The sequence below is a fragment of the Populus nigra genome, chromosome 4, assembly GCF_951802175.1.
Source record: "Populus nigra chromosome 4, ddPopNigr1.1, whole genome shotgun sequence".
Lineage (NCBI taxonomy): Eukaryota > Viridiplantae > Streptophyta > Magnoliopsida > Malpighiales > Salicaceae > Populus > Populus nigra.
Genome location: NC_084855.1, coordinates 14,237,564 through 14,253,145, shown reverse-complemented (window position 1 = coordinate 14,253,145; position 15,582 = coordinate 14,237,564). Strand labels below are relative to the sequence as shown.

The 15,582-nt window shown below is 33.0% G+C and overlaps 1 protein-coding gene across 6 annotated transcripts; it reads right to left on the bottom strand.

Annotated features, from left to right (window-relative positions):
- Positions 1-1,745: 1,745 nt before the first annotated feature.
- Positions 1,746-7,862, bottom strand: LOC133691446 (B3 domain-containing transcription factor NGA1-like). 6 transcript variants are annotated; one of them, XM_062111958.1, is made up of 5 exons: positions 5,611-7,862; positions 5,083-5,115; positions 4,887-4,958; positions 2,192-4,310; positions 1,746-2,106 (listed from the first exon to the last, which is right to left on the bottom strand). In XM_062111958.1, exon 1 carries the CDS (start codon positions 6,918-6,920, stop codon positions 5,679-5,681), a length of 1,242 nt encoding a protein of 413 aa, XP_061967942.1. In that variant the 5' UTR covers positions 6,921-7,862; the 3' UTR covers positions 1,746-2,106; positions 2,192-4,310; positions 4,887-4,958; positions 5,083-5,115; positions 5,611-5,678. The 6 variants fall into 6 exon arrangements, with proteins under 6 accessions (XP_061967942.1, XP_061967938.1, XP_061967939.1 ...); XM_062111954.1 differs by having other exon boundaries at positions 2,192-2,352; positions 4,148-4,310; positions 4,887-7,862; XM_062111955.1 differs by having other exon boundaries at positions 2,192-2,352; positions 4,194-4,310; positions 4,887-7,862.
- Between the last annotated feature and the right edge of the window lie 7,720 nt (positions 7,863-15,582).

Genomic DNA, 15,582 nt, shown 5'->3' with positions numbered 1-15,582 from the left:
AAAATTAAAATCTAAGACAGCTTAGCGATCGATACATCAACAAAAATAAGACGAAGGGGGTTAAGTTATTGACATATTTAAAATCCCAAGAATGGTTTAATTACTTATCGGATCCCATACACTATACATTTTGTTCTAATTTATTCGATTTTGATAAGCTACAGAAACGTACTGCTTCTAATTACTCGCCATAATGAGCTAGCTAAAGCCATATATGCTACAGACAGCCAGGTCCAATCCATCCTCCATCGGCGCTAGCTGCTCTTGGACTGGACTCCTTGTTCAGATGGCTTGTCTTATGATGTGCTCTAATCTCAATAATAAAAGATTACCAGCCATTAATGGGATTACATGTACTCCATCAATGGGTGGGTTGTCGATCGATGGTCTCAAGAGAGTAAGATGAAGAAGAAATGGTCGCATGATCTTACTGTGATTTTAGCGCTAATATATTGTATATATGCACAGCGACCAGCAACAACAACGTGCAGAGTCTTAAAAAATGATTACAGTGAATCGATGATGACGAAAACCCATCAATTCAGCTAGCGCAACCCAATGGCTTCTGATCATTCTCTCAAGTTATTTTCGTATTAAAGAAGTTAAAGCACAGGAAGAGAGGTGAACCAGAGAAAGGAGAAAGCAATAGGAGGGAAGGGCATGCGGTACTTGATGCATTAAATGCACAGAAACAAGAACGTGGTCCATGCAGGTTTAGCTACACGTATACCAGTGCTGTACATCACCCCGGTTCCTCATTTTGAGACTGGGAAAAAAACAAAGGACTAAACAGTGAGGCAACTTTAATCTTCTTTGCTTTCCTTTGTACCAGCTATGGCTCACACATGTAGCTTCTTTACCATCATCAATTATGCCTATTAAACCTAACCTACATATACTGTCTTTATAGGCCGGGAGGGGACTTCAATTTCAAGACTTTGAGCATAGGAATCTTGTGAGAGAAATCAATGAATCTCTCACGACAATAATTGGACCAAGTTGCTGATGAATCTTTATGTCAGTATATAATTATGCCCATGGTGCTTTCTTACGACTATATATATATATATATACATGTTTATTGCCCCAATACATCTCCCAGCATCCTCCATTCATTAGCTTTATCAGATGTAGTGTGATTATTTAGCTTTTAATATATCATGCACCCCGCCATTACTGAATTGTATGCGGTAGCTCTCTTTTTTCATTTTCATTTTATTATTTATTTTGAGAATACTTGTATGGAGCAATATTGATTAAGTGCAAGCTGTGAGTGTACATGTCCCACACCACCAAGACGTATTGAATTTGGTCCGTGTTGTGTGCACCATCCCATAGCCCCGTTCTCTCAAGATCGAGCTAAGTATACAGTTGCAGGAATTGTGCATCAATGGTAATTAAGATGGGTAAGCATGCAGGCTGTTCTGGGTTCTCTCTCAATTATAAATGCATGGTACTGTAGACTCTAGCTCGGCATCTTTGAAGCATATCTACAAGATCAGGCCGGGGACATAGACAAAGGGAAATCAGCAGTGCACCTCTATGTGCCTGTTTTCACCATTTATAGTTGTTCTTTAGCTGCTATTACTGTTCATCTACAGTATGGAATTTTAACTATATCTCAAAGCTTGCGCTTGAAAACTAGCTAGGTAGTGGCATGATTCCTATATATATATATATATATATATATATATATATATATATATATATATATATATATATATATAGTGGCACAATTCCCAACATGAGATAATAAAATATTCTGCATTGATTCGAGATTATTTTCAATGTAACATTGCTTCGATCAGGAAAGCCGAGTAAAAGCATATATAAAGAAACGAGTGTACAGGTTTGAGGCCAAATTAGGTAAATAGTACCCAAGAAATACAAGTGGGTGGCACGTATATGCCGTCCGTTTCTTTTGAAAGTACTCTGATACATGTGCTATTACAAGCAGCAGTGGTCAGCTGTTTACATCAGAAAGCTTGGCTTGCTAGCTCTTGGCTCATATGGCAAAGATTGATCAGTTGCAACCCCCTAACGGGTACACATCCTAGCTAGCTAGAGCTTGCCGTCGAACTCGGCGATTGCATTCTCATAATCAAACTGTAGAAGAAACATAAATTAAGAATTTATCTCGAAATTAAACCACTGATCCGGATATAAAAGGAACTTCTCAGCAATTTCTTACAGTAGGTTAGCTAGCTGGGAGGGAAATTGTACATGCCAATTCTATTCCTCAAAAAATATATATATCATCGTTTTGCTATGGAGGCAAAATGTATAATAGAGCATTTCTGATACGTGCAGCACGAGGACGATCGGTGTAAGATCATGGAACTCAGTTTAGGGCTGCACAAATCAAACTTAATTAAGAAGGAATCAATTAATGATGTATCATCTTAAATTAAGAAAACACTTACCGACAAGATGATCATATATAGAAGGAATGATAGATTGAAAGGCTCATTTAATAACATAATCCCATTGTGCAAGCAACTGATTAATATGAATTTAACAAACTGTGAAAACATAAAAATGATGACATATATGGTTACCATGAATGCCTTCCTCTACCTGCACTAAAATTAACACATCAACAACATATACATTAATTTTGTTACAAATCATAAGACACTTTGGAATCTGGTGGTTAGTGGATTTCCTCCCCCCTAATCATCTGAGGTTTGAATTTGAGGGCAGGTCACAAGAAAGAATATATATATCTGTGATTACATTAGTCTGGATGTGGATAGCTTACTTAAAATATGACTAAGATAATATATCAGCTAGATTTGTTCACATGATTCTGATGAAAGAAGCATGGAGTATATATCTGCTCAGGATTTGGTTGATATCATATCCCATCATTAAATCTTCACTTTCTGTGATATATTCGAATTTGAATCTTTAATCCCCTATTGCATTTCATAATGAAAAACTTAATTCGTTATTTATCTCTAATCGTGGACAGCATTTTCTAATTGGGAAAACATTCAACTAATTTTATCATCAATTCCCAAAGGTATTTTTACCATGCAAAGCAAATGGACTCTCATACATACAAAAAAATCGTTGGTCTGAAGAAGAAGAAGAAATGTGTAATTATATAGCTTTATGGAGCAATTTTACATTGAACATACAGTAATTATCGAATATTATTGCTAATCAACTGCTTAAATTTGATTCGATGAATGTCTTCTGTTTTCTTTTAGTGAAAAACAGTTGGTTCCATATAATGGATCCATAGTCAATGGCCGTGATCACGTGTTTTTTTTTGTTGCAGCAGCCGTGCTTTAATGGCTTTTCTTCTTCTTCTTCTTCTTCTTTTTTCTACTTTTTTGGCTATCTTCTTATTAGCCAAAAGTTGATAAAATCTCCACAATTGTCTAAAAGAGGCCGTTTTACTGTCTAAATTATCAAAGCTCCAACTACTTTAATTGAAGTCGTGACTCAGGTGTCCAAATCAATGGATGAGTTTTGCGGCTTCAAACAATATCTTAGGCACAACAATCTCTTTGACCATAACGTCATGCTTCCCAAATTAAGTATACCAATGTACATAATTAATTACATGTACTCATCGAATTACTAACAGTAATCAGATGTGAAAGAACATGTAGTGTGTGTAGGTACACGTATACTTATTCCGACCAAAACATAGTTTTGGCTTCCAATCATGCATGTGCATGAATTGATCTAATTAACTTCTTCTTAATGTACTTAATTATTACTTTCATTGTTTTTGTTATATTAATTACAGTCATTTTCTTCCCTAATTGAGAGTTGATTTGTTTGCAAAGATTTTTTGGATTCTACTTTTATGACCGGTAGGTGTTTTGTAGTGACGTCCACATGAGGTGAAAAACTGCAGAGTTTCTGACAGAGACGCTATCCATCAAGCTTCCATAAATTGAAGAACCAATTCCAAAGATTTATAATATTTTTGAAGATTTAGGGGTCTTAACGTGGTCTCTCTTGAGCTCAATGCCCAAATTAATGATCTTTTGTGCAATTAGAAACAGAATATTTTAGCAGCTTCCCGAAGATATGATCTCTCTAACATGATGAAATTAATTTATTAGGTTTTGAAGTATGAACAAAAACATCAAAGCACCAGGAGAAGATTTGTTGGCAGTGCACATACCATAAAAGGAATTTTCAGGAACCATCCGTGAAGGCAGTAATTGTACCTTCGAAATGACAGCAGTCTTGACCACAGACAGAGCCAAAGCTCAGTACAAAATGTTATGGGTTGTGAAGATGCTATCATGTAAAGAAGGATGCATATTGAATCCCATATTCATCATCTGCACAGACACACACGCACAAAATGAAAAAAAATAAAAATAAAAAGGGATCAATGTGTGTGTGTGTGTGTGTATCATTTCCGAATCAAATCGAACAAGGCTACGATTGTAATCAGTAGAAATTAGATATAGTGCTTGGAAAAACTAAAAAGAAAAATCCAGAATTTCAACGAGAAGCAAGGATTCATAACTCTTTCATGATTGAGAATTCGTATATAGAATGATTATAGAATCACTACAGTAGTTAATTTTAGAGTTTCAAGAACAAACCAAGGAATTAAGAAAGAATTAATGCTCGTCGGATTTTGCAATAACAAAAACATAAAGTTGCTGAAGACCACCCCATTAATTTTTCTACCGCTAAAGTTAGAAAGGGTAGCCTATGCAAGCAATGTTAGAGCGAGCTAGATTCTAAACTAAGAACCATAAAATATACAATGTAACCATCATATAAAAACTGAAACACACAGAATACAGTGCTCTCTTTAACCTCAGATTTCCATACGCAAAATGGGCTTCAAAAGACATTAAACAAAGCACTTGACCGCTTAAAAAGATTCGGTGGTATCACGATACCTTATTGATAAATCTCTTTCAACACAAAAGCAGTTTTTGTTTGTGTTTGTTGCAATCCAGACAAGAAGGTGGCTGTAAAAGAAACATCGTGTTGCGGAGAAAGAAATGTAACAATGCTAGTAGTAGTTTTTAAGATGTAGAGAGATTGATTAAAAAATAAATAAAGTAAAAAAAGAGTAAGAATACAGAAGCTAACTTTTACAGCTGCTGAAAACTTTCTGCGCAGAACCTGCAATCCAACTCAACTAAGCATCATCAAGAATATTAACCCAATGAGGTAATACAAACAAAACAAAAAGAAGAAGAAGAGAAAATAGGAAAGAAGTTTCCACTTTATATCCTTTCTCTAGCAATGTACCATAAAATGCTGTCATCAAGAGAGAGAGTAAGCTTGAAGTTGATGGCTAAAGAGGGAACAGAAATTTACCCAAACAAACTGGGGAGAGTCCATTGCATGTATAGAGTCAAGATATAACAATAAGTTAAGCCACCAGTCACTAAAAGAAAAACATTGATGGAAATATTCTGATATTTATCTGTATATATGTATTATACACAATTGAAAGCGTTTTTCAAACTCCACATTTCTTGCACCACTCTTCCATCTTTTGATCTTCACAATATACCCAAAACCTCATCTTTTAATTTGCTGACAATATTTAAACAATCAACAAAAAGAAACTCAAAAAAGGCTAGACTTGAAAATTTCTTGAAAGCCTCTTACCTAAATCTAGTACCCATATTGAGGAATCAGATGTGAAGGAACAGAAGAAATGGTATCTTCATATGTGATTAAAGATCCAGATCAAAAGATAAGGAATTCTTTCCTTTCTTTGAAAACTCAGCTTGCATTGGGGCACTAGTGGGCGCCCTTAATTGGAGAGGAGGAGGGAGAGAAGAGGAAGCCAAATGAGAAGAGAATGAACCCATTGTGCCATGTGTCATTGTGATCGAAGACGACTGACCATCATCCTGTGTAGGACAATCCATGTTTACACCAAACAACCTGAGCCGCTTCCCCGCAGTTTTACCATGAACAACTGGCACTGAATCTATCACCAGTGGGACATGACTTCCTCCAGCTTGTTGATGCATTGCCCCAATCTGAAGTGTCTCTGGTGGCCTTAAGTAATACTGCGCTGAATTGCCATAACTAATCGTAGACGGTTGATGATAATGATTCTGATGATTACGATTCTGATGTTGCTGTTGTTGATAAGGATGAATGCTGTAATTCAAATGTCGCAATTGAGGTTGCTGCATGGATAAATTAGATTGGGGCATGGAGTACAGCCTGCCCCACCGCACTGACTGTGGATAGTGTTGCTGATTTTGGAGCTCTAAATGTGAGAATGTTGTTGGATCTGGTGCATTAGGCCTGCGTCTCCAGTCTATGAACAGACGATGCTTGCCTGACTCACCAACACCGCGTTGGAACGACACAATATCGCCTGCATCAAGCCTTTTTTCTTTTACAAACCGGCTCCAACCTTTGGTCATTACATAGCTTTGACTACTGTTCCAATAAGAGTACCGGAACCGCCATGGCTTGCCGTTCCGGTCTTCAAAGTTCAAGAGGAGGCCTTTTTCATTCGATGAAGAATCAAGAGGGAAGTACCTCTCTGCGTGTTGCTTTGGTATAACAAGACGGTTTAGCTTGCCTACATCACTTGGGGTCACTACTTTGTCAAACATGTGCTCTCTCTCCATAGACTCTCTAGCACCAACAACAGCACCGGCACTAGTTCTCTCAGTTTCATTGTTATTTCCCAGTGATAATTCCATGAGCTCTAGCTTCTTATCAAAATTGAGAGATGGTTCTTGGGTTTTGCTATCTTGTTGTGACTGATCAAATGAACCAGGCCACATGTTGTGGTGCCCAGGAAGAAAATTTGTGTACTTGGTAGAAGAAGATGATGTACAAGGAGAAGAAAAGAGGAGCTTACTTGTCTTCACAGCTTCCTCTCCTTCCTGTTTCTCTTCTCCTTGTTCTTCTTTATCAAAATCCCCTCTTTCTCCTTCAACGAAGTTCATGATGACCCACTAAGAGCTTCTTATGATCACAGTAGATCTTGAAGAATTGAAATCCAACAACCAAAATAGAAATGATGATTGAGGAGAAAGAAAGAAAAGAAGAAGAAAAAAGTGGGGTTACGACTTTTTAGCGAAATATGGAGCACAAACAAGGCCTTACCTCACCTGCTCTAGAGGATTTGGTTTCTTGTTTAGAAGATTTTCTCTTTCAAAATCTGTGAGGCCACAAAGAAGAGAAGCAAAGGGGGAGCAATCATCTAGCTCAATACAAACCAAAGAGTCGGTGCCTTCTTCTTTGACTAAAAATAAAATATAAAAACAAAACACTCAAAACCCTAAACAAGACAAGCCATACGGTAATTCAATATTAGAAAGAAAGAAGGCAAGCTGTTCATCATGTGGTTGACCTAGCTACATCAGAGAGAGAGAGGGAGAGAGAGCTGTTGTATGAGGGTTTTTGCTTCCCAATTATAGTTTCCTAAAATCTTCTCTCTCTACAAGCAACGAACCACAAATATTTTCTCGCTTCTTTCTGCTATTAAAGAAAGACCCATGAGGATTCGAGGATTGAGGATTGAGAGAGGATTTGTGCGTATGGGCCCATGGGTGATCTGGTTCGGCTCATGTGAGCTCTGTCCTTTTCATCATTCTTGGGTTTTCTCTATACATCAGGGAGTTAGCAATCAGCTTAAGATGATTTTTTTCCTCCCTTTTTTTACTTTCAAGTCACATGCATCATTATGGTTATTTTTGGGGTTTCTTCTATTTTTTCTACAGGCCAGTTGCTACTAGAGAAAGGGTATGTTCAAGTTAGGTTTTGAGTTTTGACTTCGGTGCCATTGATTAAATTGTGTGCTGGTCCTGGCAGTGAGAGAGAGAGAGAGAGAGAGAGAGAGAGAGAGAGAGAAGGTAGTGAGGGTAGACAGACCGACCCGGCGCCCTCCTATTCTCATCCTCATCCTAGCTAGTGGGCACAGATTCCTCCATTTTATCTCGTGCTTGACTGCACAACAAACCAAACCCATTTAGGTTTCTCCACTCCTGCTCTTTATAAGACCTTATTGCTTCGATCTACGCATTCATGTCCCAATATATGGTTGATTATTAATTAATAGGTGCCTTTTTCCATCCTTCTCGTTCAATAAAAATACAAAATACAAAATTTTAGCTCCCCGTGAAGTTTTTTTCCTCTATTTCGGCTCTCCCAGATTAAAATTCCTAGTTCCATGGATACAATTTTGATTTTACAACTAACTAGAATCAATCCCACGTTTATTAGAACTATCGTAAGTTAAATAACTCCTGAAATCCTTATTCTCGACACAAGGGGGGTTGAAATCAACAATTGTCAACTTTCAGCTCTCGTGCTGTAGAATATTGTCTTTTGTCTTGGTTAAGTGCTCCCTGTGAACGAATTTGTCAATGAGCGCATGGTAAGCAAGGTTCAAACCCGAGTCAAAAATGAAATTAATATGCTAAAAATAATAAATCAACACATGATACAAGTGTAATAAAGAGGGATAAAAACAAAAAGAAAAAAAAGAATATATTCGCAATATTTCAGATGCAGAAATCACTCCAAATAAAGCTATGGAAGGCGAACGGGGCATCAAAAGAAAACGTCAGCTAGCTGTATAGAGAGTTTCTTGGAGTTTGGGTCATTCATGCACTCTTTCTTAGAAACACTCCATATTTAACATTCCATGCTATTGTTTATTTATATTCAATGCTAGCTCTCGAATTTTCGATACATTAATCGGACATTGCAGCACATAAATCTTTTTTTTATATCAAGAATTACTACTTAGACTAGAATTCCTACTATTATCTACCAAATTTATTTTTTTAATTTGATGTTCTTAAATTCTTTGTTAACAATACTATAAACAGGTTCTTTTACATACACTAAGAAATCATCTTTTTAAAGAATAAATAAGTCCTAAGAGACTTGAAAATTTCAGCAACTTGATAGAGACGAACAAAACTCAATCATGATTTCTTGATTTTTCATCCAATCAGGAATATAATTAATGGTACTTGATATCATTATATTTTTCACGATCATGAAACATTAGATTTTTTTGCTGCTAAAAAATAAGATGATCGAGGAGCAACTGTCTAATTCATTACAATAAAACTAAAATTCAATACATATTTAATTAGCAACGAAAAATCCATTAATTAAGGACATTTCATTGCTGATATAGCTTTATAGTGTTTTTTTCCCTGAGTTCTGCGCCTTCGGTATAATGAGCTTTCATATGAAACAATAACTCTTTGTCAGAGAATCATGGGAAGCTTGTGCTCTGTTTCCATGTCTTGGTCATAGGCTTATTAATTGCCTGGTGATTTAACAATACGTATCAATTGTGGGGCATACGATATCTTGCAGTGTATCTCTTTATTCAACTGCTGGGCTTATTCAAACTACACCCAAATCATGTGCATCAAACATTTTTTTTAATGCAAAATACCCAAACTATCTTTACCTCTTATTCAAATTGATCACCCAAAATACTATCATTCTTTTTCTCCCCTCTACTCGTACATGATAACAACAACTTGATAATTGATATTAAAGAGAAAACAAGAAATAATAACAAATAGAAACATGAACCAATCTCAGCCTTTTATTTTCAACAATAACAACATCAAGCAACTTAAAAAGAGAGAGTGAACGATGTCGTGCATTTTTCCTTTTGGTTTTTGAAGAAAATGAAAATAGACAGCAGTTAAGAAAAGAAGATTTTGAATTCAGAGTGACATATATTACCAAACTTTAGGTATTGACTTAGTATTTTTGCTTTCTGTAATTGATATATAATCCTTGAAGATCAGGGCGCTAGCCTTTTCTTTGCCTATGGCTCATGTTTACGTGGAATAACATTGTATTCGTTATTTTGTTACCTTATGTATGGCTATATATAAAGCCACCTTGCACATTAAATAATAAAAGCTTTTCTCATAAAAAAAAACTACCTCCAATATTTGGTATCAGAGCTTTTTTTCGGACCTGTGCCAAAGTTTGTCAAATCTTGTAGCCGCAGCTAAAGATGACAACTAAGGGCAGTTTTGTTCAACCAACAATTTCATGATTTGTTGGGCACTATTATCATTTGAGCATGCTGATGGAGAATTTTCTTCACTCTAAAGAATACTGGCATGTAGTTGAGAGTGGAATTTCTATCACAACAAAGGATGTTGATCTCTCAGATGAACCAAAAAAAGGGATGGCGGATTAAAGATTGAAAGGCTTATGAGAAAATAATTATCTCTTTGAGGCCATTGATCATTCAATTCTTAAAACTATCTTGGACAAAGAGACTTTGAAGGGAGTTTCGGATTCTATGAAGAAATATTTTCAAGGGAATGCAAGGGTCAAACATGCACAACTGTAGGCCCTTCGCAATGATTTTAAAATCCTTCATATAAAGGAAGGTGAGACTGTCTCTAACTACTTTTCTTGTACTCTCATCATTGCTAATGGAATGTGCTTTCATGGTGAAACAATGACTAATGTTATTGCTATTAAAAAGATCTTATGCTATATTAAAAAGACTTGGAAATTATTTCCATTGATGAATTGCAAAGTAGCCTATTGGTTCATGAACAACACATGCAGGGACATATTGTGGAAGAGCAAGCATTAAAGATACTCATGATAACAGTGTTGGCAAATCAGGCCTTGGTAAAGGTGCCTTTCGAGGTAGGGGATAAAGGCATGAGAGACAAGGTTTTGATAAATCATTTGTTGAATGTTTTTATTGTCATGAACTTGGCCATTTTCAGTATGAATGTCCAAAGAAAGACAAGGAAAATGAGTCACAAGCCTATAACACTAAAACCACTAAATCGTTGTTGCTCATGACATATATTGATGTTACGAATATGGTAGGACATAAGAAAGAGTTAAAAGGCTATTTTTCAAAACATGATACTTTTAAAGTTGATAAAGGCACGAAGGAGTTGCTTCTCATGACTCATGTCGATAAAACACCTGATGAAATGACATGGTTCTTAGACTCAAGATGTTGTAACCATATACACATACATAATGAATTCTTTTCATAACCAGATGAGAGCTTTCGCAAGTCCGTAAAGTTGGGCGACAACTCCAACATTGGTGAAATGGGAAAATGTCATATTCATCTCTAAGTTAATCATGTTTCATAAGTTATTATAGAGTTATTTTATATTTCTAAATTGAAAAACAATATCTTATGCATTAGCCAACTGCAAGAGAAATGTTTGGTAATTTTATTTCGATATAACAAGTGTAAGGTGTACCACTCAGAGAGAGGTTTTATTATCGAAACAATCATTTCTCTTAATAGGATGTTTATCCTTCTTACTAAGATTCAACTTCAAGACCAACATTATTTTCTCACTCCAACACAACATCTGGATTATCTCTAGCATTATCGATATGACCATTTAAGTTTTGAAGGCCTCAAAACCCTACAGAAAAAATAGATGGTTTATAGGTTACCACAACTACAATGTTCCAGCTTGTTATGCAAAGATTATGTGCTGGGAAAACAATATAAAAGTTTCTTTCTCTGAGAAAATATGTGAAGAACATCACAACCATTTCAGCTCTTTCATTCGGACATATATAGGCTAATTTCTCCTATCTCTAACAGTCACAAGAGGTATCTTTTAATTTTTATTGATGACTTTAGTCAGAATTATAGGTCTTTTTCTTAACAAATATTTTTAGAATGTTCTAACTTTTCAAAATGAAGGTTAAGAAAGAACCTGACAAGCTGACATTAGTATCCAGGGTTTGCGAGCTGATCGAGGTGAGGATTTCATACTTACCGAGTTTATTAAGTTCTATGCAACCAATGGGATATATTGTCAACTCACCATAACCTACACTCCTCAGCAAAATAGAGTGGCGGAAAGGAAAAATCGAACAATCATGAACATGGTTCGAAGTCTGCTCACCAGTAAAAGAGTTCCAAAAACCTTTTGGCCCAAGGCTGTTAACTAGGTGGTACATATTCTCAATTTGTGTTTATGTAGGTGGATTTTATTAAACAAATGACATTTATTTGCTAGTTTCAACTTTCAATAATATAGGTCATAGTAATTAAATTTGATTTGGCTCATGACTTGATTTAAGATTTAGATTACGAGTTTAGCGGGTTAATTCAATTTGATTTGGGTCAAAAAACAATGTCATTTAACTTTTTAAATTAAAATGATGTTGTTTTGAGAAAAAAAAATCAACTTAAGTTTTGATCAGGTTGTAGGTTGTCTCATCAAGTCGATCAAGTAAAATCCAATCAACTTAAGGTTGAATTTTTTTTTAACACCTAATGTGGGTCGGGTGCAAGTTAACTAGATATTGTATCGACCAGTCATACCAAATTTAATAATTGTACTATATGTATGAGGTAGCAAAGACATTTCTGGTTTGATAATGGAAGAACCTTGGAATGGACGAATATTGTGGTTGAACATGTCGTATGCATTTTTAGGCTCTATTTGTTTTTTAGGTTGGAAAGCGCTTTTGCAAAAAAATAAAATTTCTCTTTTTACTTCAAATTAATATTTTTTAGTGTTTTTAAATTATTTTGATGTTCTAATGTAAAAAATAAATTTTAAAAATAAAAAAATATTATTTTGATACATTTCTAAATGAAAAACAACCACTACCACAATGCTAAACGGACTCTTAGTCTATCATGCACACAATTATCCCAAATTTTTTTCTAATACAAAACTACTTACAAACCTTCACATTGCTTTATATAATAATATTTCTTTTCAATAAAGTCACTTAATATTTTCTAATTGACCAATATAATTGAAATATTCTTAGGTATGAGAGCAAAACTTAAAAAATGCTTTAATTGATAATATAAAGAGACTTTATTACATATATGATGAATGCAATAAAACCAATTAAAATATTATTTTCATGTGTTTTGATAACTTTAACTACTTCATAATCTTATAAATGTTTTCATATAGTATATAAATAAATTATATAAATCAATTCTAATACACACGTTACATATTGCAGATTTTACAATGATATTTATAATTTTCTATGGAATTATTTTATCTAGACACAAACTAAACTCTAACACTATGAACATGCGTAAATAATTTCCTTTTGTAATTTTCTTAATTACAAAAGGATTTTAAAAAATAACAATTCAAAAAATAAAAATCATAATTACTATTACAATTATTATTAATAAGTAATACTATCGTTATCACTATTATCACTATTATTATTATTATTATTATTATTATTATTGCTAACATTGTCATTATTGGTAATAATAATAGCATTCCCATTATTATTATTATTATTATTATTATTATTATTATTTTGTTGTTGTTGTCGTCGTCATCGTCACTACTATTATTAATAATATTATCATCATCATCATCATTATCATTACTAATTTAATTTTTGTTGTTGTTGTCATCAGTAATATTATTATTTTCATTTCTTTTTTTTATAATCATCATCATCATCATTATTTTAACCAACATCACAATTATTATTAATATTGTCATGACCATTATTACAATTGTTGTTGTTGTTGCAAAAAAAATAAAAAAAAATAAACTTGATTTGAAGGATAGAATTCAAAACTATAAAAAATTGACAAAAAGACCAAAAAAAAATAAGAAATCAAAAGAAAATGGACCAAATTAAAATTATTATTATCATTGAAAAAACTAAAATCATAAACTTGATCTAGAGGATAAAATTGAAAGAGATAAGAACTTTGACAAAAAAACAAAGGAAAAAAATTAAAAATTAAAAGTAGAAGGACCAAATCAGAATATAAAATTAAAAACTAAGGGTTAAAATAAAAAGAAATAAAACTTCAACAAAATGCAAAATGACTAAAAAACAACAATCAAAACTAAAAGGTCTAAATATGAAAATAAAAATAAAAATAAGGACCATAATGTATTTACCGGGGCAGAAGAGACAAATGAAGAACCAAAAAAATGGTCATCTATGATACATTGGCCACATTTGGAGTACATGCATTGTCTATAATGGAAGAGGAGACGAAGAGGAATTGACTAAGTTGGCAAAAGAAAGTTTTTAATCGTCAAAAACTGTTGCATGTGTCACACAAAGTGTGGCAATTTCAAACGCGCCAACAACTTTTCAATTAAAAAAATCATTATTTTCAAAGGAAATTACATTACTATCATTAACCATACTTACAATTAACAACAAAACCTAGGTTAAAAGATCCAAATACCCTTAATTATAATGAACTAAATGTTTTGCATCCAAGAGTACATGGGTAATTCTACTATGTTTGAAAAATATCCCTACCCGAGACCACTAATTTTTTTTTACTCTTGGGGGTGTTTTGGTTATTTTATTATTCATAAAACAATGAATAGATGAAAATACTCCCAAACAAATCATTAAAGACTAATGTACCTTGTGAAAATACTGAAATAACCTTAGTCCAAAGGCATGTAATTTTTTTATGAAAATGACAAAATGATCATTACCACTATAGAAAAAAATAAGGAGTCTACAGTGAATCCTTCTTCTACTTTAGTTGTTTACATAACTTTATTAAGATTTTTCCCACCTCCTAATATTTTTGTCTCTCGTCATACACCATCTATATCACAATCGAGAGATAACAAAATATTCGGATATTCTTAAAAATTAAATTAATAAATAGCTCAATTATAGGAAGTATCACACAAAACCTAGAAAATTATATGGTATTCTAAGAGTAATTAGTGATTTTCTATTAGTTATATCTTTTTATTTTTTAAAAATAAAAGAGTAACCAATAAAATATCATTAATTACTTTTTAAAAATTATAAAATTACTCAATATTATACATGTCACTTTATATATATAAATCTTTGGAGGAAAATGTATTCATTGAATTAAAATTGTTTTCTCTCGTTCATGTAATTTTTTCTTGTTTTTGTTTTGACAATAACATGTCTTTCATATGAACATCATGATTAATCAAATAAAAACTAATGGTGATTAAAATAAAAATTCTAACAACTTGAACTAAAAAAAAAAATTAATCAAAACCCTATTTTCTTATTCACATATTTATTTTGTTCTTGACAAAAATATTTTTTGTTACAAGCATTACTTTATTTAAAAAAAATATTATTATTATTGTTAAAGGTAATTTCAATAATAAAAAAATATGAAACTTTTATGAATAAAAGTATGATTAACAAATGAGAAAAATTATATAAAAAATTAATGATGCGAAAATAAATGTTTCTTTTTTACTAAATATCAATAAGTAAAATTTTAAAAATTATTCATATTAGATTAATATATAATTAATAGTATAGATACTGTTGATATTACCATATTAAATTCTAATGCTCTTGAAAACTATTGCATAATTGAATAGTTATTTAAATATTATTTTGATAAATTTAATTAAAGATTGTTTTATTACAAAATAAATAAAAAAGGAAAAAGGCTAATCAATTGAAATTTTAAAAAAAAAAAAACATGCTAGGGATCACATTAAACCCATTTTAATCCAAAACTCCCTATAATCAATTGGAAAACCCAAATTGAATTGAATAAAAAACTTTTCTTGAGCTATGATCTAATTTTTCTGACAAGATAAATAATCCAAGCCGCATCAATAGAACTCCTCTCACTAAAAT